The following is a 27,624-nucleotide window of genomic DNA, read 5'->3' as shown; positions in this document are numbered from 1 at the left end:
CTGAAGTTTTTCGCCAGATCTGCCATCGCTGGGGGACTCCGGACGTGGACCTAATGGCATCCCACTTCAATGCCAAGGTCTCCAACTTCATGGCCAAGACACACGACCCGCGGGCGCTGGGAAATGACACCCTGGTCCAGGACTGGACCCAGTTCCAGCTCCTGTACATTTTTCCACCTCTCCCCCTGATATCCAGAGTGGTGAGGAAGATCAAGCAAGAGAGAGTTCCAACCATCCTAATCGCACCAGACTGGCCCAGACGTACGTGGTACGCCGACATTGTGCAGCTCACAGCAGACGTCCCCTGGCATCTCCCCGACCGCCCGGATCTTCTGTCTCGAGGCCCGTTCTACCACCAGAACTCAGGGGCCCTCAATTTGACGGCATGGCCATTGAGACCTGGGTTTTAACCCAGTCAGGGTTCTCGCCTGACGTCATTGGAACCATGATCAGAGCACGGAAGCCAACCTCTGCAAAGATTTATTACCGTACCTGGAAAGCCTTCTTTACCTGGTGCGAATCTCGTGGCCAGACCCCATTCCCTTATTCCCTCCCCAGGGTACTTGGTTTTCTCCAATCGGGTCTGGAGGCCAGACTGTCCCTGGCCTCCCTTAAGAGCCACGTGTCAGCTCTCAATGCTTTTTCAGAGGCGCATTGCTAACAAGCCGCAAGTAAGGACATTTCTCCAGGGGGTTTCCCGATTGGTTCCCCCCCCTACAGACGACCACTAGAAACTTGGGATCTCAACCTGGTGCTGACAGCATTGCAGGAAACACCCTTTGAACCCCTTAGGTAAGTCTCACTCCGCCTTCTATCCCAGAAAGTGGTTTTCCTGGTGGCAATCACCTCGCTATTCAGGGTGTCTGAACTCACAGCACTCTCCTGCAGACAGCCCTTCCTGGCTTTTTACCAGGACAAGGTAGTTCTTCGTACGGTCCCATCCTTCCTTCCGAAGGTTGTGTCCAACTTCCACCTCAATGAGGAAATTTCACTGCCATCCCTCTCTCCGGTCCCGGTTCATAGAGTGCAGAAGTCTCTGCATACGCTTGACCTTGTCATGGCATTACGTATCTATGTGTCTAGGACTGCGCCCTTCCGGAAGTCTGATTCTCTTTTCCTTTTTCTGGAAGGCGGCCGCAAGGGTTTACCAGCTTCCAAAGCTACCCTTGCCAGGTGGATCAAATCCACCATACAAGAGGCCTACCGCCTCAAAAATTCTCCTCTTCCAGCAGGTATTACGGCACACTCTACACGTGCGGTAGGGGCCTCCTGGGCCATTCGGCACCAGGCCTCGGCGCAACAAGTGTGTAAGGCAGCCACCTGGACTACCCTACACACGTTTACCAAACACTACAGGGTTCATACCCAGTCCTCAGCAGACACGAGCCTGGGTAGACGTGTTCTGCAGGCGGCAGTGCCCCAATTATAGGGGCCTGTTTACACAATATTCGTCCATTGCTTCCCACCCAGGGACTGCTTTGGGACGTCCCATGGTCCTGTGTCCCCCAATGAGGCGACAGAGTAAAGGAGATTTTTGTGTACTCACCGTAAAATCTCTTTCTCTTAGCCTCTAATTGGGGGACACAGCTCCCACCCTTTTGCCCATTCCGGGCCGTTGTTATGTTGAGTTCTCATATTGTTTTTTTCTTGAGCTCGTACATAGTTGCCTTCTTATAGGCATGGTTATGTTGTCCATGTTACGTTCCTCCTACTGCTTTTGCACAAAACTGGAGAAGGCTGACGCCGTACAGGGGTGTATACTGCAGAGGAGGAGCCACGGTTAATCTTTTTCAGATTATGCATAGTGTCGCCTCCTAGTGGACAGCAGCATAACACCCATGGTCCTGTGTCCCCCAATTAGAGGCTAAGAGAAAGAGATTTTACGGTGAGTACACAAATCTCCTTTTACATTTTAGGCATAGATAATACAAAATTTAAAGTGAGTTTGTGTGTCAATGCAGACCAGGCACAGGCACTCGGTGCACCCTTGGTGTGGCCAAACAGTTCAGTGCAGCGTCCTATTCAAATATTTGGCTTCCTGCCTTTCTCTGGTTCTTGTAACGCCAGAGCTGTCAATCAAGGAAGAGGATGGCGGAGAATGATAGAAAACAAATAGGTGGGTAGCGGCACTGACCACCAAAGGTGCACAGAGTCCCTTTTTAAACCACTAACTTAGCCTGAATTGATGGCACGAGCCGCTGAGCTCAGTTATTGGCTGCCGCGCTCTCTACGTGACGTCAGCGCTTCAGACAATAACGGATAACACCGTGAGCAGCGGTATAGACTCGGCTGGACCCAGGGAGGGCGAGTCAAGCATTTTTTTGTTTGTTTTTTTTTCTAAAACAAACCACAGCCTTTAAGCTGGCTGCAAAAATACAACTCACAACATTCCATGAAAACGTTTCGTAGAAGTCCGAAGGACAAAGATAGGAGGCTGCTTCTTTAAAAGTATATAACCTAAAGGGGTATTCCAGTCAACAAAAATGATCACCCATCTAATGGACCGGTATTATTGTTGGATCCATGTGCGGACCCCCACCCATCACTAGGATTGAGATGTGTTCATTTTTCGTGATCGACCTTGCCTTCTATACTTGTCTGCCAATCCATTTGCTCTGTATGGGAATGCTGGTGGCAGCCAAAGTCTATAAGGAAGGTAGCAAATTGTTTGCACGACCACCGATTTCTGCCAATTTTGGAACTTGAGCCCTCAATTTTCCAATTGCAAGACTGCAGCCAGCTAAGTCCCAATTCTGGCAATTAGTGTGGGGGGGGGCATCTCCAATCTGTATATTATCACTAGTGTTGAGCGATACCTTCCGATATCAGGAAATATCGGATCGGATTGGATCGGGCCAATACTCAAAAAGTATCGGATATCGCCAATTCCGATACCGGAAACCAATGCAAGTCAATGGGACAGAAATATCGGAATGAAAATCAACCCTTTCTTTCCTTGTAGGTTAATTCTACATGAAGGAAAACAACTAACAATAATGTAGAATGTATTGGGGGAGGTGGTTGCCCAAATCGATGGGAACAGTGCTCACAGTGAAACATGAAAAGCCGGCAATTCATCAGCGGCATACACCGGTACCCGACAATTTAGAACAGAAATAATAGAGAATCACATATAGATTAGATAGAAACATGTCAGTCACATTTATAAGAAGTATAGTGATAGTGTTGATTACTGTACTTGTCATTTAGTGTTAAAATAAAGGATTTATTTTTAAAAAAATTGGCGTGGGGTTCCCCGTAATTTTAGTCTCTAGCGGAGGTTAAGCAGACAGCTGGGGCAGATGTTTGAAGCCTGGGAAGGGGGTAATACCCACGGAGCTTCCCAGGCTACTAATATCAGCCCCCAGCTGAATACATAGCCTTTACTAGCTATTAAAATGGGGGACCCCAAAAAAAAAGACGTGGGGTCCCCCTTATTTTAATAGCTAGCAAAGGCTAGGCAGACAGCTGGGGGCTGATATTAATAGCCCAGGAAGGGTGCCATGAATATTGGCCCCCTCCCAGGCTAATAACACCAGTCGTCAGCCGCCCCAGAAATGGCGCATCCATAGGATGCGCCAATTCTGGCACTTAGCCTCGCTCTTCCCACTGCCCTATAGCGGTGGCAGTGGGGTAATAGGGTTGGGGTTGATGTCAGCTTATAATGCCAGCTGACATTAAGCCCAGGTTAGTAATGGAGAGGCGTCTATAAGACACCCCCATTACTAACCCCATAGTCAAAGTTAAAAAAACCACACAACACCCAGAAAAAAGTCCTTTAATTGAAATAAACACACAATTCTTTATTGTTCTAAATTAAACCATACTTACCATCACGCCCATTCCAGCTGAAGCCAACGATCTCCTGCAATAAAAAAAAAATAATAAAGCAACCTCATCCTTACCTTTGCATGGTTCCCAGGACGGCTCCAGCTCTGCTACATTCACATGACAGGCTGGACCGCAGCAGAACGCTGCCATCCAGCCTGTCATCCCGCAGACACTGAGAAGCGCAGGCATGCTTGCGCTCCTCAGTGTCTCGCTGTGACGGCATCCAGATGAGCCGAGGTCATGTCCAACTCCAACTTTCTGCTGCTGTCCAGCCTGTCATGTGAATGTAGCAGAGCTGAAGCTGTCGTGGGAACCATGGAAAGGTAAGGATGAGGTTGCTTTATTATTTTTCTTTTATTGCAGGAGATCGTTGGCTTCAGCTGGAATGGGCCTGATGGTAAGTATGGTTTAATTTAGAACAATAAAGGATTGTGTCTTTATTTCAATTAAAGGACTTTATTCTGGGTGTTTGTGGTTTTTTTTTAACTTTGACTATGGGGTTAGTAATGGGGGTGTCTTATAGACGCCTCTCCATTACTAACCTGGGCTTGATGTCAGCTGGCATTATAAGCTGACATCAACCCCAGCCCTATTACCCCACTGCCACCGCTACAGGGCAGTGGGAAGAGCGAGGCTAAGTGCCAGAATTGGCGCATCCTATGGATGCGCCATTTCTGGGGCGGCTGACGGCTGGTGTTTCTAGCCTGGGAGGGGGCCAATATTCATGGCACCCTTCCTGGGCTATTAATATCAGCTCCCAGCTGTCTGCCTAGCCTTTGCTAGCTATTAAAATAGGGGGACCCCACGTCATTTTTTTGGGGTCCCCCATTTTAATAGCTAGTAAAGGCTAGGTATTCAGCTGGGGGCTGATATTAATAGCCCAGGAAGGGTGCCATGAATATTGGCCCCCTCCCAGGCTAGAAACACCAGCCGTCAGCCGCTTTGGAAACAAAGCACTGGAGAGTTCTGAAGTGGCAGCAATGAGTCCGGATCGAAATCCCATTGATCACCTGTGGAGAGATCTTATAATTACTGTTGGGAGAAGATGCCTTCACATATGAGAGACTGGGAGGAGTTTGCAAGAGAAGAGTCGTCCAAAACTCTTGTTGAGAGGTGTAAGAAGCTGATAGTTATAGGAAGCGATTGATTGCAGTTATTTATTAGGTTGAGTGTTACAACAATTTTGCCCGTCACATTTTTGGGGTTTAGTGTGAAATTATGTCCAATTTACCTTTTTGCTCCTCTTTTGTGTTTGTTCCAATACACACAAAGGAAATAACCATGTGTATAACAAAACACGTGTAATCGCGATCATTTTCTAGGAGAAATACTTCATTTTCTGGAAATTTCAAGGGTGCCAACACTTTCAGCCATGACTGTTTATAAGAATGATCTGGAAAAGGGTCACGGAGTGGGCTCAGTAACTTGCCAGCTTGGCATGGCTCTCTACATTTTACTCTTCACTACCAGACAACTTTTCTAATAGTCTCGTAATTAGGTTGAGTGTATGCGCTGCCATCCCCCCGTACCCCACCGCCGCTCCATACCTCAGTACACATCATAAAACATGGCGCCTGACAGCTGGTATCACAACACAAATTATATGACGGCAACAGGTCTTAATTACCGTGCGGATGGACATCTATAGGAGTGTACCAGACATCAATTAACGGCGCCCTTTCCCCGAGAACAAACCAGATTTAATTAGCTCGGGGGAATTGGAGGGAAATCATGCGTCCAGCTGTGGAAACACTGACAAGTAATTCCCAATTGTTGTAAATAAGATGTCCTGTGGCAGACGGCTGACACGCCAGCGTCCTGGTGCCGGTCTGCCCGCCATCTCTCAAGCAGCAGCTGGCGCATGTTCTTCACAGACGGTGATGATTACCTTGTACTGTTAAAAAAAAAATGTATATGTTTTATTCTCCAAGCAAAATTCTGCTGGTTTAATATTAAGCCGACCACACGCATCAGCTGAACCCGACGGATATCTGTTGGGAGGCGTCCTGACTTCTCCATCAACGGCAGATGTCAGTGTGAGAAGGATCGGGCACCAGATATCCCTTGTATAAGTTAGATCCACCTTCCTTGTTTTGTCGTTCATAACATTCCTGCAACCCCTTCTCGCACAACGAAGAGACCAAATCGGCATAATTTGTTCAACTCTCACGCTTGCACTTTAGGGAACAAGATCTGTGCAGGCGCAACAACGTGCGCGGATGACGTCAGCCATGTCGATCAAGGCATGAGAGACAGTGATTGCGAGGGTAGCGGAGGCACCGAACGCAGTCTGGAAACTCTCATCGGACCGCCCGGCACAGTCTGTCCTGCCTTGATTGATGTAGCTGACATCATACACACATCCTGTTGCGCCTGCGCAGCTCCTGTTCCCTACTGTGCAGGCGTGAGTGTTGAACAGACTGTGCGGATGACTGCAGTCAAGGCTGGAGAGATGGCAACTGTGAGGACAGGAGGCGCCCCTCGCCGTGTGGTGTGGAGGCGCGCGCGCTCCCCTCGCCGTGTGGTGTGGAGGCGCGCGCGCTCCCCTCGCCGTGTGGTGTGGAGGCGCGCGCGCTCCCCTCGCCGTGTGGTGTGGAGGCGCGCGCGCTCCCCTCGCCGTGTGGTGTGGAGGCGCGCGCGCTCCCCTCGCCGTGTGGTGTGGAGGCGCGCGCGCTCCCCTCGCCGTGTGGTGTGGAGGCGCGCGCGCTCCCCTCGCCGTGTGGTGTGGAGGCGCGCGCGCTCCCCTCGCCGTGTGGTGTGGAGGCGCGCGCGCTCCCCTCGCCGTGTGGTGTGGAGGCGCGCGCGCTCCCCTCGCCGTGTGGTGTGGAGGCGCGCGCGCTCCCCTCGCCGTGTGGTGTGGAGGCGCGCGCGCTCCCCTCGCCGTGTGGTGTGGAGGCGCGCGCGCTCCCCTCGCCGTGTGGTGTGGAGGCGCGCCCCTCGCCGTGTGGTGTGGAGGCGCGCCCCTCGCCGTGTGGTGTGGAGGCGCGCCCCTCGCCGTGTGGTGTGGAGGCGCGCGCGCGCCCCTCGCCGTGTGGTGTGGAGGCGCGCGCGCGCCCCTCGCCGTGTGGTGTGGAGGCGCGCGCGCGCCCCTCGCCGTGTGGTGTGGAGGCGCGCGCGCGCCCCTCGCCGTGTGGTGTGGAGGCGCGCGCGCGCCCCTCGCCGTGTGGTGTGGAGGCGCGCGCGCGCCCCTCGCCGTGTGGTGTGGAGGCGCGCGCGCGCCCCTCGCCGTGTGGTGTGGTGTGGTGGCGCTCATCAGACTGCTCGATGTATAGAATCTGGTGACAGTTTCCCTTACACATGCGTGATCCATTGGATCCTAGGGAAGATTAGCCACCGCCAGAGGTGTTCAGCCTCTCCCCACACGGGATACATGCAGACTCGAGCATGCATGTGTATGTGAGGTGGAAGTAGTAGGAATAGCAGTCAGCCGAATCAGCATTTGGCTGACTTCTATCTAATGTGTATGGCCAGGCTTAGTGCTCAGTTTTTAGGTCACATGAATATATACCACATACAGATTCCCAGAAGGATCCAGCACAGAAGTAGCATAATACATGAATAAAAGTCACATAAGGGACCCAATTGAACATTTTCATTTCTCTTTTAAAAGTCCTTTTTCGATTTGTCTTGTGACATTTGTTGACATTTTTTTTTTTTTTCTTTTTCTTTTTCATTTTTGCGACAATTTTTTCAAAAATTGTCTTATTTTTGTCTTTTAACCTTTTTTGTGACTTTTTAGTGCAAAAAATAGTGGCATGTTCCACTAAAATGTCACAAAGTTTGCATAACAATTTCAGGCATACATAATCACCCCAGGCGGGTGTACTTATAGAATATACTTTAGAAAGGACGAAAATCGAAACCAGAATAAAGCACAAATGAAAAAGGGCAAAAATCTCCAAAAACCAGGAAAAAAAGGTGCAAACACAATAATGGAACGGACCCGTAGAGTCTAAAAAGGAACTAGCAGGATTTTTACATTAACATTTTCTACTCCATTCACACCCAAAGTGCATAATTTGCATTTTTTTAAGTAATTTTTGGCTTTGATTTTTTTTGTGCTGGAGTTTTGTTTGTTTTTTTGCAAATTCATCAAAATGGGTGAACAATGTTTAATGATTTGGTGCAAATTCGGCGATGCTTATTTACTGGCCTTTTGAGAATTAAAAGTTGCACAGTCTTAAAGGGGTTGGGAAAAATTTGTAAATTATAGCCTATTTTTAGGATCGTGGATAACTTCTCAATTGCTGGGGGTCCAACCACTGTGTCCCCCACTGATATTAACAACCGGGGCTATGAAGAGCCCCATGTGAATGGAGCGGTGGTCGATCCTGCACAATTCTTCTCCAGTCATACTTAGTGGGACCACCGAAGACCAGCCGACTGCTGCTCTCTGCTGTCTCCCTTAGGCCACAACCCCACTGTCAGTATTTGGTCAGTATTCGGTCAGTATTTTTTTCTCAGGAGTGGGAGACAAAACCAGGAGTGGGTGATAAATGCAGAATTGTTGCACTTGTTTCTATTACACCTTTTCTCTGATTGGTCAGTATTTTTTCTCAGGAGTGGGGAGTCAAAACCAGGTGAGGAACAATCAGAGAAAAGGTATAATAGAAACAAGTCACCAATTCTGCATTTATCCCCCACTCCTGAGAACAAATACTGACAGTGGGGTCGTTGCCTAAGGGAGACAGCAGAGAGCAGCAGTCGGCTGGTCTTCGGTGGTAACGTAGCCTTAGGCCAAGGCCCCACTATCATTATTTTGTCAGTATTTTTTCTCAGGAGTGGGAGTCAAAACCAGGTGAGGAACTGCTAGTGGGGCCTTGGCCTAAGGATACATTACCACCAAAGACCAGCCGACTGCGGCTCTCTGCTGTCTCCCTTAGGCTGCGTTACCGCCGAAGACCAGCCGACTGCGGCTCTCTGCTGTCTCCCTTAGGCTGCGTTACCGCCGAAGACCAGCCGACTGCGGCTCTCTGCTGTCTCCCTTAGGCTGCCTTACCGCCGAAGACCAACCGACTGCTGCTCTCTGCTATATTCTTTAGGCTACGTTACCACCGAAGACCAACCAACTGCTGCTCTCTGCTATATTCCTTAGGCTACGTTACCACCGAAGACCAGCCGACTGCGGCTCTCTGCTGTCTCCCTTAGGCTACGTTACCACCGAAGACCAACCGACTGCTGCTCTCTGCTATATTCCTTAGGCTACGTTACCACCGAAGACCAACCAACTGCTGCTCTCTGCTATATTCCTTAGGCTACGTTACCACCGAAGACCAACCGACTGCTGCTCTCTACTATCTCCCTTGGGCTACTTTCCCACGATGAGTTTTTGACGCTGCATATTTTTTCAAAATTGCAAGTAACTAGTGTTGAGCAAGTATGTTCTGTTAACCCTTTCGCCGAGTACTCTCGGGCCGAGCTCCGAGTATTTACAGCTGCTCGGTGATGGTTAAATCGCTCCCGTGTGCATGATTTGCGACTGTTTGACAGCTTTATTACATGTGAGGAATGTGTAAGAAACAAGCATTCCTCACATGTATTAAAGCTGTCAAACAGTCGCAAATCATGCACACGGGAGCGATTCAACCACATCACCGAGCAGCTATAAATACTCGGAGCTCAGCCCGAGCATACTCGGACAGAACATACTCGCTCAACCCTACAAGTAACCTATTTTACATAATGGGTGCAGAAATAGTGCAGAAAATCTGCAACATCAAAAAGTTCATCGTGGGAACATAGTCTTAGAGAATGAATAGAGCAGAGGAGCACATGATCAACCACCTCTTCATTCATGTGGGACTCTTGGGAAAGGTGGGGGTCTTCAACTGCCCAAAATAAATTTAACAGATTTTGTTACACATTTGCACAAAAAGTTTGCAGTCTTTTTGAAATGTCCCAAATGATGAATTGGGCTATACCGTCTGAATAAAGAAAGCCACGGCCATTATGCCAAGCAAAAAGTAGACTAAACCCAAGGAAATAGAACTTAGAAAAGATTTTTTTTTAAAAAGTCACTATTAGGGCACCTTCAGTATTTGGTCAGTATTTCCGGTACCGGTGTCAGTCTTTTCCATCAGTGTATCATCGTATGGAGATCGTCGAGCGGAATCCTAAGCACAGAAGGACCCAGAAATTATACAAGTCTAAGGCTCGTGGCACAAAAGAGCCCAAACAATAGCCACAGTTCTGTCCGTCCACCATAGAGAAAGTCCTGTAATTTAAGAAGATGTCTTATTGCCCTATAAGCTCTGGGTTTATAGAGGAAAAAATCAGCAGCGTGTGCATGAGATTAGTTTTGCTGGTGCTGTAAAACTCTTGGTTTGCGTTTTTGCTGCACAAAAAAAAAAAAAAAGTGTGAACAAGCCCTTACATACAGTGGGGAAAAGAGTATTTAGTCAGCCACCAATTGTGCAAGTTCTCCCTCTTAAAAAGATGAGGTCGGCCTGTAATTGACATCATAGATCGACCTCAACTATGAGAGACAAAATGAGAAAACAAATCCTGAAAATTACATTGTTTGATTTGGAAAGAATATTTTTTCAAATTTTGGTGGAAAATAAATATTTGGCCATTTACAATCCTTTGTTGGCAATGACAGAGGTTTTCTGTAAGTCTTCACAAGGCTGGCACACACTGTTGCTGGTATGTTGGCCCATTCCTCCATGCAGATATCTTCTAGAGCAGTGATGTTTTGGGGCTGTCGCTGGGCAACATGGACTGTCAACTCCCTCCAAAGGTTTTCTATAGGGTTTAGATCTGGAGACTGGCTGGGTCACTCCAGGATCTTGAAATGCTTCTTATGAAGCCACTCCTTCGTTGACCTGGCGGTGTGCTTGGGATCATTGTCATGCTCAAAGACCCAGGTATGTTTCATCTTCAATGCCCTTGCTGATGGAAGGAGGTTTGCACTCAAAATCTCACGATACATGGGCCCAATTATTCTTTCATGTACACAGATCCGTCGTCCTGGTCCCTTTGCAGAGAAACAGCCCCAAAGCATGATGTTGCCACCCCCCCATGCTTTACAGTAGGCATGATGTTCTTTGGATGCAACTCAGCATTCTTTCTCCTCCAAACACGCCGAGTTGTGTTTCTACTTTGGTTTCATCTGACCATAAGACATTCCCCCAATTCTCTTCTGGATCATCCAAATGCTCTCTACCAAACTTCAGACGGGCCCGGACATGTAATGGCTTAAGCAGGAGGACACGTCTGACGCTGCAGGATCTGAGTCCCTGACGGCGTAGTGCGTTACTGATGGTAGCCTGTGTAATGTTGGTCCCAGCTCTCTGCAGGTCATTCACTAGGTCTCCCCATGTGGTTCTGGGATTTTTGCTCACCGTTCTTGAAATCATTTTGACCTCATGGGGTGAGATCTTGGGTGGAGCCCCAGATGGAGGGAGATTATCAGTGGTCTTGTATGTCTTCCATTTTCTAATTATTGCTCCCACAGTTGATTTCTTCACACCAAGCTGCTCGCCTATTGCAGATTCAGTCTTCCCAGCCTGGTGCAGGGCTACAATTTTGTTTCTGGTGTCCTTCGACAGCTCTTTGGTCTTCACCATAGTGGAGTTTGGAGTGTGACTGAGGTTGTGGACAGGTGTCTTTTATACTGATAACAAGTTCAAACAGGTGCCAGTACTACAGGTAATGAGTGGAGGACAGAGGAGCCAGTACTACAGGTAATGAGTGGAGGACAGAGGAGCCAGTACTACAGGTAATGAGTGGAGGACAGAGGAGCCAGTACTACAGGTAATGAGTGGAGGACAGAGGAGCCAGTACTACAGGTAATGAGTGGAGGACGGAGGAGCCAGTACTACAGGTAATGAGTGGAGGACGGAGGAGCCAGTACTACAGGTAATGAGTGGAGGACGGAGGAGCCAGTACTACAGGTAATGAGTGGAGGACAGAGAAGCCTCTTAAAGAAGGAGTTACAGGTCTGTGAGAGCCAGAAATCTTGCTTGTTTGTAATTGATCAAATACTTATTTTCCACCAAAATTTGAAAAAAAATTCTTTCCAGATCAGACAATGTGATTTTCAGGATTTGTTTTCTCATTTTGTCTCTCATAGTTGAGGTCGACCTATGATGTCAATTACAGGCCGACCTCATCTTTATAAGTGGGAGAACTTGCACAATTGGTGGCTGACTAAATACAGTGGGGGGGGGGGGGGGGAGTATCTCTGAATATGGTCAATGAGCGATGTGGATTGGGGTCTGCGATGATGCGCCAAGATATATATATTATATAAAATTTATTACATCTTGACGCATCATCGCAGACGGTCAGCACATGCGATGTATAAATAATGTATGTGCCCAGGATCAATAGCAGCGGAGAATAAGGAGGCTTCTAAATTGGATTAAGACAGGACATCCAGACAGTCGTAGCCCGGCACAATGTGGATAACAAGGATGCCGCGCCTTTGTCTACCACAAGTCCTGCTTGGACAGCTGCCATTTATCTTGTAAGGTCGGCGGTAAAGAATAATGACAAAAGGTGGAGTGCTCACATTAAAGCCGGAGTTCAATTTGTTTACTCCTGTTATTAAAACCTTGTTGAATTAAAAACTATTTGTATGGCGGTACTTAATTTACTTAACACGTCCAATTTGTTCTGCCTCATCAGAACGGGAGGGACGAGCGGTAATTAATGATACCGCCTCCATTTTTTTTTCCTTTTACATACCTTATAAACACTAGAAGTGAAGCCGCGACCTCTTATTTTTTTGCCTAATTTTTCCTTCTTTTTTTTTTTTTCCTTTTGTAGGGGATCAGTAAAACGAGTGATAAGTGCAATGAACCAAATGGATCAACGGCGACACGAAAAGTTTGCAAACCAGTTTAATTATGCATTAAATTAAAACCCGCCAGAGAAAGAGATAGAGCGTCCAGAGCCGCTTTCTACATGGAAGACTTGTTTTAAGGACCTTTTTTTTTTTTTTAAAGGAAAAATTGTTGTAATATATTGAGATATTTTCCCCCTAATGGTTATGTCTTAACTTATTTGCATAATTTGTTGTACTTTATGGAATTTTTTTTTTTTAAATAATTAATAGATTTGTATGTTATTTTAAAGAAAATTGCATTTACTTGGGGGGGTGGAGGGGGGAATAATTTGCAGGAATAGTAGAATATAGTACAAACTCCAGTGCACAAAGGAAATGGTGCCGAACGTAATGAATTCAGCTTTACCTGACGAGAGGGAATTTTTATATATTTTTTTAATTAATTTAAAATTATTTTTTTTTTAAGGTTCTTTTAAAAATTGACGACAAAATATTTGGGCGTTTTTTTAGTGCACTTGCTCTGCTATACGTCATCAGATTAAAAGCAAACTGTGAGTTGCGAGGCAGTTAAAGGGTTATTCCGGTCTACAAAAAAGTAACACCACATTTTTTTTTCAATTAGTGTGGATTTCATCACTGGGGACACTCAATGATCCACAGAACGGGCCACCTATTGTCTATGGGTGTGACAATAATAGTTGAGCCATTTTTCAGCCACTCCTGTTTATCGTTCCTGCCCAGATGAATTCCGTCTACAGAAGTCTGCACACAAAGATTTGAGATTACATCTTTCAGTGGATAAAAATCTATGGCGATTGAAAGGGGATAAGAGAAACACATTATACAGCAGTACTGAGCAGTGTAGCTGTGAATCTAGCTCTGGGAGAAGAGGCAGACTTTTGTACTATTCTCCCCGAGCAAGATTCACAGCTACACTGCTTAGTAGTGCTGTATATTGTCCTCCATGCTGATGTTATGAATCTAGTACAAAAGTCTGCCTCTCTTCAGCTTCTCTTTCCTTTCAGAGCTAGATTCACAGCAGCATCATGGGGGACATTATACAGCAGTACTGAGCAGTGTAGCTGTGAATCTAGCTCTGGGAGAAGAGGCAGACTTTTGTACTATTCTCCCCGAGCTAGATTCACAGCTACACTGCTTAGTAGTGCTGTATATTGTCCTCCATGCTGATGTTATGAATCTAGTACAAAAGTCTGCCTCTCTTCAGCTTCTCTTCTTTCCTTTCAGAGCTAGATTCACAGCAGCAGCATGGGGGACATTATACAGCACTACTGAGCAGTGTAGCTGTGAATCTAGCTCTGAGAAATAACTACAAAACTCTTTTCTCCCAGAGCTGGATTCACAGCTACACTGCACTGCTCAGTACTGCTGTATAATGTGCTCAATGTTGCTGTGAATCTAGTACAAAAAGTCTGCCTCTCTTCAGTTTCTCTTCTCCCATTTCAGAGCTAGAGTCGCTGCAGCAGCTCGTGGGACATTATACAGCACTACTGAGCAGTGTAGCTGTAAATCTAGCTCTGGGAGAAAAGTACCAAAGGTTGCCTTTTCTCCCAGAGCTAGATTCACAGCTACACTGTTCAGTACTGCTGTATAATGTGCTCCATTCTGCTGCTACTTCTGAACATGAGCTACACAGAAACAAGGGAAGAGGTATCCTTCATCTTCGTGTGTACGGGAGACATTGCAGCATCGTAGTCTCCATCCACTAGCTCAGAGAGAACTGAAAATTAGAGAAGGGAGCAAAGGGAAAACTAGTAAAAGTAGAAAAGGATGTTCCCTGAGCCTTTGAACAGTTCTCTCTAGGACACTCCCATATTTTGTAGCATGAAGATGACTACTGGGAAGAAGTAATGGTGTTCCTGTATCTGCACAGCGGAGCGTGCATCTGTTCTCCTCTGCAACATGTGAATGGTCTTTGTCCAATTATAACCATGTTCTGGGGGTGTGCATACAATTTAGTATGGTGGGGACACCATGCGTGCGGTGATTTCTTGGGTAAGGGGGGTTGCCAGGTATATAGTATATATGGTAAGGGATATATAGGACATTATTGTGGGTCTTTTGTCAATTATTTTTTATTATAATCAATATGGTTATACTAGGACTTATCAAAAGAGATGTATGGAAAAATTCCAAGTGAGCTCCTTTTTGTGTCATTATCTGTGTATTTTCTGTTTTGGGCGTTGTTTTTTTTTTTTTTTTCTTCTGCATGAGATATTTATACCCAGGTGTTTTAATAAAAGATATGCTATTTTGATGATGCATTTGTGCCATGTGTATATGCGTATTGCCCCATAAAATGAATAATAAGCGCATCAATGTTGAAACGACCTTGCTGTACCTGTGTTCCATCTTATGTCTCTTCTTGTAAAGGGTTCAGAAACTCTGGAGCCTCAAGAACGTCAGCAACAGCTTCAAGAAAACTACTACCAGCGTTCTCCTGAAGCGGCATTGCCTGGAAAAACTCGGCGGCTACACCAGCGTCTAAAATATGCCACGTAGTCTTACCAAGTTTTTTCACGGTAGTTACATGAGCCCTTACTTCACATTTTGGACCATTGGCAATTTTTTTTAGAAATTTTGGGGTGGAAAAAAACGTGTGCACGTCCCTGTGTCCTTAGAATAAGGCCAGGTGCATACAGATTTTATGTGGAGTCGGAAGCTTCTTCACTCTAAAAATTCACAAAAAAACTGCTTCAAATACGCACTCAATACTTCTATTCAATTCAATGGATAATCCACTTTGCTGCTCATACTCTAAAGATTTTTTTAACGTTTTTTTCCCCCAATGGGTTTAAGAAAAAAAATGGAATTCACTCTAAACTTGACACTGTCAAGTCAAAGGGCGTCAAAAACTTGGTGGGGGGGGGGGGTCAAAAACCATTATAGGCTATGGGCACAACGAGTTTTTGGAATGGAAACTCTCCAAATCCTTCCAAAAAAGGTACAAAATCCTCAAAATTTTGTAGAGTTTTTACTCCGAAAACTCAGCAAAAAGATTGTTTAAAAGCCTTTAGAACCCCTCCAAAACAAGCAGTGGATTTCTTTTGGGGAAAAAAGTCTTTGATTGCTTTTCCACCTTAAAAAAAAAAAAAACTCCATGTGAACACAAGACGCCTTCAAGATACCAGCCATAGTTGACACCTGGCAAAGGCGGCAGATGCCACATCAGAAGTGCCTCTTACCTCCTGATGTGGAAATGAGAAGAGCTGTATAACCTCTTCAAGGGGTTGCACATTAAGAAAACTTTTCCTGATATGTACAGTTCTTTGAATAAGAAATAAAAAGCAAACCAATTGTATTTTTCTTATCGTAAAGGAGTCTAGTACTGAATCTCCACTGCTGCAGTCACTTTGACAGCCAGTTGAGATGGCTTGTGCCATCTACACTAGTGAAGTCGCTGAGCTCAGTGATTCTTTTTTATTTTTTATTATAGCGCCATTTATTCCATGGCGCTTTACATGTGAAAAAGGGGGTATAGATAGCAAACAACAAGTGCAATAATCTTGAACAAAAACGAGTCACCAACTGGTACAGGAGGAGAGAGGACCCTGCCCGCGAGGGCTCACAGTCTACAAGGGATGGGTGAGGATACAGTAGGTGAGGGAAGAGGTGGTTGTGCAGCGGTATGGTCTGGTGAGGGTTACTGCAGCTTATAGGCTTGTCGGAAGAGGTGGGTCTTCAGGTTCCTTTTGAAGGTTTCCACGGTAGGCGAGAGTCTGATATGTTGGAGTAGAGCGTTCCAGAGTAGGGGGGGGGGAAGCACGGGAGAAATCTTGTATGCAATTGTTTGAAGAGGGGAGTAGAGAAGGAGATCTTGTGAGGATCGGAGGTTGCGTGCAGGTAAGTACCGGGAGACTAGGTCACAAATGTATGGAGGTGACAGGTTGTGGATGGCTTTGTATGTCATGGTTAGGGTTTTGAACTGGAGTCTCTGGGCAATGGGTAGCCAGTGAAGAGATTGACAGAGAGGAGAGGCCGGGGAATAGCGGGGGGACAGGAGGATTAGTCGGGCTGCAGAGTTTATGATAGATTGGAGGGGCGCGAGAGTGTTGGAAGAGAGGCCACAGAGCAGGAGGTTGCAGTAGTCGAGGCGGGAGATGATGAGGGCGTGCACTAGTGTTTTTGCACATTCTTGTTTAAAGAATGTGCGGATGCGGGAGATATTTTGGAGTTGGAGTCGGCAGGAAGTGGAAAGGGCTGGGAAATGTGAAGGAGAGATCAGAGTCCAGGGTTACCCCGAGACAGCGAGCTTGAGGGACTGGGGAGAGTGAACAGCCATTGACTTTGATGGATAGGTCAGATGGGGGTGGGGGTGAATGAGATGGTGGAAAGATGATGAATTCAGTTGTATCCATGTTAAGTTTTAGAAATCTAGCAGAGAAGAAAGATGAAATAGTGGGCAGACATTGTGGGATTCTGGTTAGTAAGGAGGTGATATCCGGTCCAGAGAGGTAGATCTGTGTGTCATCAGCATAGAGATGATACTGAAAGCCGTGGGACTCTATTGGTTTCAGCACAGCTGCAGCCAAGTAATGGAAATCAGAGCAGTGGCGGAGACTCGGCTCTGAACCCTGGGAGGGCAAGTTAAGTAGAGGATTATTTTGTATTTTTTCCAATTAACTGAACATAGCAGGAAAAGTTTTCTGAAAGGGGACAACCCCTTTAAATTTCACCGCTTTCTCTCAAAGTGGTAGAACCTGGAAGAGTTCCTATGGAGCAAATATGCAGCGGATTTGCTTGCAGTATCAGCATTGTGAATGAGATGTCATGAGTAGGGATGAGCGGGCCGTAAAAGTTTGGGTTCTTGTAGCCGATCCAAACTTTAATCCAAAGCTCGGTTCGGGTACCAGAATTTGAACCAGAATCTGAACCCCATTGAAAACAATGAAGACCCCAGCTTTGGATCTGGAAAAAAAAAATTCTCATTTTCTCTCTCGTTATGAGTAGAGATGAGCGAACCCGAACTTAAAAGTTTGGTGTTCGTACCAGACAGTTAGTGTCCGGTGCTAAACTCCTGAACACGGACTTCTCCCGAATACCGTCGCAACGTTTGGAGTTCTGGGGGGGAAGTCCGTTGCAGAGAGACAGAGGATTTTTCCAACAAAGTTCGGGTTCTGGTTCAAGTTCGGGAGCAGTTCTGGTACCCGAACCAAACTTTGGAAATACGTTTGGGTAGGATACCAGAACCTGAACTTCCAATGGTCCGCTCATGCCTGGTCATGAGATCTGTCATTGCGGATTTCACAGTTCCAGAATTGGATGAATTTTTTTTCTGGTAGCAGATAGGTCACAAGGGAACATTCTCTAAAAGTTTTATGTAGAGCCACCAACTTGGTTAACACAGTGTCAGCTCCATCATGCAATATTCAGAATCACTCCTGGAGGGAAGTCTTCCTCTACTTTAGCGCAAACATGCAAGAAACCGCAAAAAAAAAAAATCTAAAAAAATAAATGTATATTCTTCCGGCTGCTTAATTTATGAAAGTAAATTCATTAGAAATGATCATCCTAAAAAAAATGTACTAATTAGATGAGGGACATTAAGCTCCAGAATTTTCCCAATTGCTTCATTGCGGTTTTCCCCCTAAATCCTTAATTTACATAATTACAAGGTAATGTTTGGCCGGCATAGACCATTGCTTTCATTTATCCATCCGGCCATTAGAGGATTCTTCTTATATCAGTAGACTGTAAAATATTTATGTAAACGACACAATCAATTTGTATTTGTCATCTGTGCAGATACCCTGCTGGGAGATACGGTCTCTGTGTAGGCTGTGGATTCACGTAAGGACTATTGCTCAGAAACACACATTTAAAAAAAAAAAAATTCAATGAAAGGAATTGCAGGAGAGTAGAGAAATGTGACTTTCTGCCAGGAACAGTGCCACCCTTTGTCTGGAGGCCATGCCTGGTACTGACACATGCATTTGAGATGAAAGTGCAGTGAGGAAACCTCCATAGCATTAGATAGTTGGTCAAGTTGAGGGGTTTACCAACTTTCTTGGTGGCAAAATTCCATGGGCAAACTGAGTTATTATACCCTGAAAGTTGTGCTACCATTGCCCACCCCAAGTGGGTGTCATTTTTGCACCAAAGGTCAAGATTCACACATCCCTAATTTTCCATAACTTCATTTCTGGTTCCCACCCCAAATTCTGCTCTACGACCACCACATGTGACCCCAGGTATTTAGCATTGCCTTTGACTTGCATATGTCAACGTATTAAATCTAGAAAATGCCCAATTTTAATCTGCCCATTAGGACCACCGCCTCTTTGTTGTGGTCCTAAAATAATTAATTTCTACCGTTTAATTACATTGACCGTTCATGGTCTTAGCTCCAAAATAACTGCATTGTCTGCTAGAGTCTATGGCACTAAATTTTTTATTTTCATTTTATGTACGCATGAAATTTTTGCAACATTTTAAGGAAACATGCTCCTTTTTTTTGCTAAACAGTTGCAAAGAAAAAAAAAAAAGATGAAGCCAAAATATAAAAAGAGCATGGACGTCTACATAAGCTTCCCAAAGAATGATTGTTACTTCTTTTAACTGCTTCAGGGTTTCCGAATCCTGAAGTGGTTAAAAGGTAGTAACAAAATAATCAACATGTACACAGCAATGTTGTTTTGACATTGCTGTGCATTATGTCCATTTTTTTTTTAGGCGGTTTCGCTGTGCTTTCTCAGGTGGAATCAGTCCAGAATCCGCCTAAAAAAAGAGGTCATGCGCTTAGTGAATGGTAGGATATGTTCCATTTAGTAAAGTTGATCTATTTTTTATTTTAGGCTTCATCATGTCTGTGTTTCCAGTACGTGTGGCATCTGTTTTGTTCACGGATACCCATTCACATGTCCGTGTTTTTACACGTGTGCAAAACACATGGAGACATGTCTGTTTTTCCAGTAGCACAGATGACAAGGGCCCATAAAAGTCTATGGGTCTGTGAAAAACACCTACAGCGCACGGAAGGCATCAGCGTACAGTCCAAGTTTAACATTGCAAAGTATAGGAGAAGCTTTGTAATTTATTTATTTTTCCATTTATGAAAAACACTGATGGTAAAAACGGACACACTGATCCAAAACACTGATGACACCGGTACCGTTTTTTTTCACGAACGTGTTTAACCACAGACATGTGAATGAGGCCTTAAAGACACTGGAGCAATGAAACAATGGATGTAGAGGTTTGTCACCCTTCAAACCTTAGGTTTGGTTCATAAAGTGCTGTTTCAGTGCAGTTTTTGATGGAGTTATTTAAAGACAAAAACCAGACTAAAGCCAAAAATGTAACATAATATTAGGCTAAGTTCCCACAATGAATATTTTGTGTGTTTTTGATACTGAAGATTTTATGTGTATTTTTACAGACTTTTTTTCCCCTCTGTGGTTTTTGTCTCTTTTTGATAAAACTTCCTTGTTTTGGATACTTTCTAGAAGGCTACATTCCCATGTTGAGCTTTTGGTGCATTTTTGATGTTGCAGAATTTTGGCACCATTTCTGCACCTATTATGTTACTCGCAGTTTTCATTGTGTTTTTTTTAACATGCTTTTTTATCATGTTTTTGCGGTTTTTGACTCTTTTTGGTGTCATGCCTTTTTTATATTTCCTGGTATTAGGCTTTGACAAAATTTTATTACTTATATCTGTTTTTTTTTTTTAATTTGTTTTTTTAATTCATTTTTTATTCTCGGATTTTCAACATTTCAATCTGGTCTATAGGGAAAATTTGCAAATAAAAAGGGCAATTTTTCAATTTCATTTTTTCCTCCCCTTCTTCCAAGAGCTATAACTTTTTTTTATTTTTCCAGCCACATAGCCGTATGAGGGCTTGTTTTCTGCGGGACGAGTTGTACTTTTGAATGACACCATTTATTTTACCATATCATGTACTGAAAAACAGGAAAAAAAAATCTAACTGCAGTGAAATTGCAAAAAATTTGCAATTCCACAATGTTTTTTGGTGTTTTTTAATTTACCATGCTCAATATATGGAAAAACTAACCTGGCAATATGATTCCCCAGGTCACTATGAGTACGCAGATACCAATCATGTATAGTTTTATTTTTATTTAAGTGGTAAAAAAAAAAAAAAACTCAGAAATTTGGCAAAAATAAAATTTTGCTTTTGTCCCCATCTTCCGAGACCCGTAACGTTCTCATTTTTCGGGATCGGGGCTGGGTGAGGGCTTATTTTTGCTCCCTGAGCTGACGTTTTTACTGACACCACCTTGGGGTAGATCTGGTGTTTTGATCGCCTGTTATTGCATTTTATTGCAATGTTGCGGCAACCAAAAAAAAAGGTAACCAAATGTGTGTATTTTTTATTTATTTTTTGCAATTGTTTTATTTTGAATGGGGCAAAAAGGGGGTGATTTCAACTTTTGTGTTTTTTTTAAATATTTTTTAAAACTTTTTTTCTGTATTTAATAGTCCCCTCAGGAGACTTGAAGCTGTAATCGTCCGATCGCCTGTGCCGCACATAGCAGGGCTTCAGAAATGCTATGTCTAGCAAAGATCACGATCTCCATTGAACGCTGGCCACGGGCCGGCGTTCACAGGAGTATCGTAATGAATGGCACGGGGCTCTTCAGCAGACCCCCAGCTGTCATGACAACCCATTGGCGCCCCGCGATCACGTGACGGGCGTGCCGACTCGCTTCCGGTCTGCACTGGTTAAATGTTGCCATCAGTGATTGACAGCAGCATTTAACTGGTTACCAGCCTCGGGTGGATCTCCGAGTTAGAGGCGCTTGATGGTTGATCACTAAACGCACCACTCACGGTAGCTTAATTCTCATTTACATCATTTTTACTTTTCCTCCTACAATAGTTATTATGGGCCTTGATTATCAAAACTGTCTGATATTGCCCCTAGCAACCAATCAAAGTTCAGCTTTCATTTTTCAACCTGCTCTGATAAAATGAAAGCTGTGTTCTGATTGGTTGCCATGAGCAACAAAGAAAAGATTTCTCTGCAGCCATTTTTGATAGTTTTGCCCCGGTGTGCTCTGTGTAAACAAGGCCCAAAAGAGAAAATCTCCTCCTGTGGGCTTTCATTACTTACTTTTTCACGGCATTAAGATGGCGGCTGTAGCAGGGTAGTTAGTTAGGCAGCTGCCATCCTATAACAGGACCTTTTCTCAGTCACTGATCTTTTCATTGTGACCCGGACATGTTAATCTATACAGATTGTAAAACTACCGCTTTATTTTAAGCACCTGTCAGAAAAGGGTGTGGTGGTCAACCAGTCAGTTAAAAAAGACTGAGCGCAGATGTAACATAGATGTTTTTTTTTTCTTTTTTGCTGACCCATTAAATGGGCATATTTGGCACAAAAATTAGATTAAAATAGCACAGCCTCCATCATTTTATTTTTTTTTTGCAAAATTAATGTGTCCTTGTGCTGTGTTAAAAAAGATGTGTGAATGAGAATTAATGCAGCTATCTCCAACCCTGCAGAACTACAACTACCAGAATGCAGCTGCTGGTCAATGTTGGGAGTTATAGTCTCCCGAAGGCTATAGTTCATTGCTCTAGTATCTCCCTGCCACCATGTTGACTCAATTACGACCAAAATGATGAAACGTAACCCAGATGAGCTGCGCACATCCCATAACATGCTGAGAGTAGTCAGCTCATCCCATAACATGCTGAGAGTAGTCAGCTCATCCCATAACATGCTGAGAGTAGTCAGCTCATCCCATAACATGCTGAGAGTAGTCAGCTCATCCCATAACATGCTGAAAGTAGTCAGCTCATCCCATAACATGCTGAGAGTAGTCAGCTCATCCCATAACATGCTGAGAGTAGTCAGCTCATCCCATAACATGATGAGAGTAGTCAGCTCATCCCATACCATGCTGAGAGTAGTCAGCTCATCCCATACCATGCTGAGAGTAGTCAGCTCATCCCATACCATGCTGAGAGTAGTCAGCTCATCCCATAACATGCTGAGAGTAGTCAGCTCATCCCATAACATGCTGAGAGTAGTCAGCTCATTCCATACCATGCTGAGAGAAGTCAGCTCATCCCATACCATGCTGAGAGTAGTCAACTCATCCCATAAGATGCTGAGAGTAGTCAGCTCATCCCATAAGATGCTGAGAGTAGTCAACTCATCCCATAACATGCTGAGAGTAGTCAGCTCATCCCATAGCATGCTGAGAGTAGTCAGCTCATCCCATAACATGCTGAGAGTAGTCAGCTCATCCCATAACATGCTGAGAGTAGTCAGCTCATCCTATAACATGGGGAGAGTAGTCAGCTCATCCCATAACATGCTGAGAGTAGTCAGCTCATCCCATACCATGCTGAGAGAAGTCAGCTCATCCCATAACATGCTGAGAGTAGTCAGCTCATCCCATAACATGCTGAGAGTAGTCAGCTCATCCTATAACATGCTGAGAGTAGTCAGCTCATCCCATACCATGCTGAGAGCAGTACGCTCATCCCATAACATGCTGAGAGTAGTCAGCTCATCCCATACCATGCTGAGAGCAGTACGCTCATCCCATAACATGCTGAGAGTAGTCAGCTCATCCCATAACATGCTGAGAGTAGTCAGCTCATCCCATAACATGCTGAGAGTAGTCAGCTCATCCCATAACATGCTGAGAGTAGTCAGCTCATCCTATAACATGCTGAGAGTAGTCAGCTCATCCCATACCATGCTGAGAGTAGTACGCTCATCCCATAACATGCTGAGAGTAGTACGCTCATCCCATAACATGCTGAGAGTAGTCAGCTCATCCCATAACATGCTGAGAGTAGTCAGCTCATCCCATACCATGCTGAGAGTAGTCAGCTCATCCCATAACATGCTGAGAGTAGTCAGCTCATCCCATAACATGCTGAGAGTAGTCAGCTCATCCTATAACATGCTGAGAGTAGTCAGCTCATCCCATACCATGCTGAGAGTAGTACGCTCATCCCATAACATGCTGAGAGTAGTACGCTCATCCCATAACATGCTGAGAGTAGTCAGCTCATCCCATAACATGCTGAGAGTAGTCAGCTCATCCCATAACATGCTGAGAGTAGTCAGCTCATCCCATAACATGCTGAGAGTAGTCAGCTCATCCTATAACATGCTGAGAGTAGTCAGCTCATCCCATAACATGCTGAGAGTAGTACGCTCATCCCATAACATGCTGAGAGTAGTACGCTCATCCCATAACATGCTGAGAGTAGTCAGCTCATCCTATAACATGCTGAGAGTAGTCAGCTCATCCTATAACATGCTGAGAGTAGTCAGCTCATCCCATACCATGCTAAGAGTAGTACGCTCATCCCATAACATGCTGAGAGTAGTCAGCTCATCCCATAACATGCTGAGAGTAGTCAGCTCATCCCATAACATGCTGAGAGTAGTCAGCTCATCCCATAACATGCTGAGAGTAGTCAGCTCATCCCATAACATGCTGAGAGTAGTCAGCTCATCCCATACCATGCTGAGAGTAGTCAGCTCATCCCATAACATGCTGAGAGTAGTCAGCTCATCCCATAACATGCTGAGAGTAGTCAGCTCATCCTATAACATGCTGAGAGTAGTCAGCTCATCCCATACCATGCTGAGAGTAGTACGCTCATCCCATAACATGCTGAGAGTAGTACGCTCATCCCATAACATGCTGAGAGTAGTCAGCTCATCCCATAACATGCTGAGAGTAGTCAGCTCATCCCATAACATGCTGAGAGTAGTCAGCTCATCCCATACCATGCTGAGAGTAGTCAGCTCATCCCATAACATGCTGAGAGTAGTCAGCTCATCCCATAACATGCTGAGAGTAGTCAGCTCATCCTATAACATGCTGAGAGTAGTCAGCTCATCCCATACCATGCTGAGAGTAGTACGCTCATCCCATAACATGCTGAGAGTAGTACGCTCATCCCATAACATGCTGAGAGTAGTCAGCTCATCCCATAACATGCTGAGAGTAGTCAGCTCATCCCATAACATGCTGAGAGTAGTCAGCTCATCCCATAACATGCTGAGAGTAGTCAGCTCATCCTATAACATGCTGAGAGTAGTCAGCTCATCCCATAACATGCTGAGAGTAGTCAGCTCATCCCATAACATGCTGAGAGTAGTCAGCTCATCCCATAACATGCTGAGAGTAGTCAGCTCATCCTATAACATGCTGAGAGTAGTCAGCTCATCCTATAACATGCTGAGAGTAGTCAGCTCATCCCATACCATGCTAAGAGTAGTACGCTCATCCCATAACATGCTGAGAGTAGTCAGCTCATCCCATAACATGCTGAGAGTAGTCAGCTCATCCCATAACATGCTGAGAGTAGTCAGCTCATCCCATAACATGCTGAGAGTAGTCAGCTCATCCCATAACATGCTGAGAGTAGTCAGCTCATCCTATAACATGCTGAGAGTAGTCAGCTCATCCCATACCATGCTGAGAGTAGTACGCTCATCCCATAACATGCTGAGAGTAGTACGCTCATCCCATAACATGCTGAGAGTAGTCAGCTCATCCCATAACATGCTGAGAGTAGTCAGCTCATCCCATAACATGCTGAGAGTAGTCAGCTCATCCCATAACATGCTGAGAGTAGTCAGCTCATCCTATAACATGCTGAGAGTAGTCAGCTCATCCCATACCATGCTGAGAGTAGTACGCTCATCCCATAACATGCTGAGAGTAGTCAGCTCATCCCATAACATGCTGAGAGTAGTCAGCTCATCCCATAACATGCTGAGAGTAGTCAGCTCATCCCATAACATGCTGAGAGTAGTCAGCTCATCCAATAATATGCTGAGAGTAGTCAGCTCATCCCATAACATGCTGAGAGTAGTCAGCTCATCCCATAACATGCTGAGAGTAGTCAGCTTATCCCATAACATGCTGAGAGTAGTCAGCTCATCCAATAATATGCTGAGAGTAGTCAGCTCATCCCATAACATGCTGAGAGTAGTCAGCTCATCCCATAACATGCTGAGAGTAGTCAGCTCATCCCATAACATGCTGAGAGTAGTCAGCTCATCCCATAACACGCAGAGAGTAGTCAGCTCATCCCATAACACGCCGAGAGTAGTCAGCTCATCCCACAACATGGTGAGAATAGTCAGCTCATCCCATAACATGCTGGGAGTAGTCAGCTCATCCCATAACTTGCTGAGAGTAGTCAGCTCATCCTATAACATGCTGAGAGTAGTCAGCTCATCCCATACCATGCTGAGAGTAGTACGCTCATCCCATAACATGCTGAGAGTAGTCAGCTCATCCCATACCATGCTGAGAGTAGTCAGCTCATCCCATAACATGCTGAGAGTAGTCAGCTCATCCCATACCATGCTGAGAGTAGTCAGCTCATCCCATACCATGCTGAGAGTAGTACGCTCATCCCATAACATGCTGAGAGTAGTCAGCTCATCCCATAACATGCTGAGAGTAGTCAGCTCATCCCATACCATGCTGAGAGTAGTCAGCTCATCCCATACCATGCTGAGAGTAGTCAGCTCATCCCATAACATGCTGAGAGTAGTCAGCTCATCCCATACCATGCTGAGAGTAGTCAGCTCATCCCATAACATGCTGAGAGTAGTCAGCTCATCCCATACCATGCTGAGAGTAATCCGCTCACTGCCTGATGAAACATAAATAACTGACCCAGCGCTGTCCGTGGTGCTGAAACAGGACAACTGTAACAGGGCCTCCTGCTCTGTGGTGTCCATATTACCCTATAGCCATGTGCAGTGGTGTAACTACAGTCCAAAGGGCTCCGGGGCAAGATTTGGCCTGGGGTCCCCGATCCCCCTCATGTTGGTCAGATGTATGGGCCCTTGTAGTGTTCTAAATCTTATAAGGACATACAAGTTGCCTCACCTCCCCCATTATGTAGTAATGTCCCCCATCTTGAGCTTCTTCCTGGTATATATGTCCCTCATCCTAGCCCCATCCTGGTATATACAGGTGCTTCTCACTAAATTAGAATATCATCAAAAAGTTAATTTATTTCAGTTCTTCAATACAAAAAGTGAAACTCATATATTATATAGAGCCATTACAGACAGAGTGATCTATTTCAAGTGTTTATTTCTGTTAAAGTTGATGATTATGGCTTACAGCCAATGAAAACACAAAAGTCATTATCTCAGTAAATTAGAATACTTTATAACAACAGCTTGAAAAATGGTTTTAAAATCTGAAATGTTCCCCTACTGAAATGTATGTTCAGTAAATGCCTCAATACTTGGTCAGGCTCCCTTTGTATCAATTCCTGCATCAATGCGGCGTGGCATGGAGGCGATCAGCCTGTGGCCCTGCTGAGGTGTTATGGAGCCCAGGTGGCTTTGATAGCAGCCTTCAGCTCGTCTGCATTGTTGGGTCTGGGGTCTCATCTTCCTCTTGACAATACCCCATAGATTCTCTATAATAGATTCTCTATCGGGTTAAGGTCAGGCGAGTTTGCTGCCAATCAAGCACAGTGATACTGTTGTGTGTAAACCTGGTATTGGTACTTTTGGCAGTGTGGACAGGGGCCAAGTCCTGCTGGCGAATGACATTTCCATCTCCAAAAAGCTTGTCGGCAGAGGGAAGCATGAAGTGCTCTAAAATGTCCTGGTAGACGGCTGCGCTGACTTTGGTCTTGATAAAACACAGTGGACCTACACCAGCAGATGACATGGCTCCCCAAACCATCGCTGATTGTGGGAACTTCACACTAGACCTCCAGCAGCTTGGATTGTGTCCTCTCCACTCTTCCTCCAGACTCTGGGACCTGGATTTCCAAATGAAAATTGTAACTCTGGGACCTTGTGGAGTGTGTCAATGACTGCCTTCTGGACATCTGTCAAGTCAGCAGTCTTCCCCATGATTGTGGAACCTACTGAAACAGACTAAGGGACCTTTTTAAACGCTTAGGAAGCCTTTGCAGGTGTTTTTTGTTAATTATTTTAATTTGCTGAGATAATGACTTTTGTGTTTTCATTGGCTGTAAGCCATAATCATCAACA

At 45.1% G+C, this 27,624-nt stretch overlaps 1 protein-coding gene across 1 annotated transcript in view; it reads left to right on the top strand.

The window, feature by feature from the left end:
• Positions 1-14,712, top strand: part of UVSSA (UV stimulated scaffold protein A) — a 115,577-nt gene extending 100,865 nt beyond the window's left edge. Inside the window, exon 14 of the mRNA XM_073649107.1 lies at positions 12,604-14,712. Within this exon, the coding sequence (XP_073505208.1) occupies positions 12,604-12,697 (94 nt within the window). The 3' untranslated portion in view covers positions 12,698-14,712. The remainder of the gene's footprint in view (positions 1-12,603) is intronic.
• The last annotated feature ends 12,912 nt before the right edge of the window (positions 14,713-27,624 follow it).

The sequence above is a fragment of the Phyllobates terribilis genome, unplaced genomic scaffold, assembly GCF_046119375.1.
Source record: "Phyllobates terribilis strain yellow unplaced genomic scaffold, ASM4611937v1 Scaffold_1__5_contigs__length_1240528914, whole genome shotgun sequence".
Classification (NCBI taxonomy): domain Eukaryota; kingdom Metazoa; phylum Chordata; class Amphibia; order Anura; family Dendrobatidae; genus Phyllobates; species Phyllobates terribilis.
Note: the sequence above shows the minus strand (reverse complement) of the source record. Positions and strands in the feature narration are given on the sequence as shown.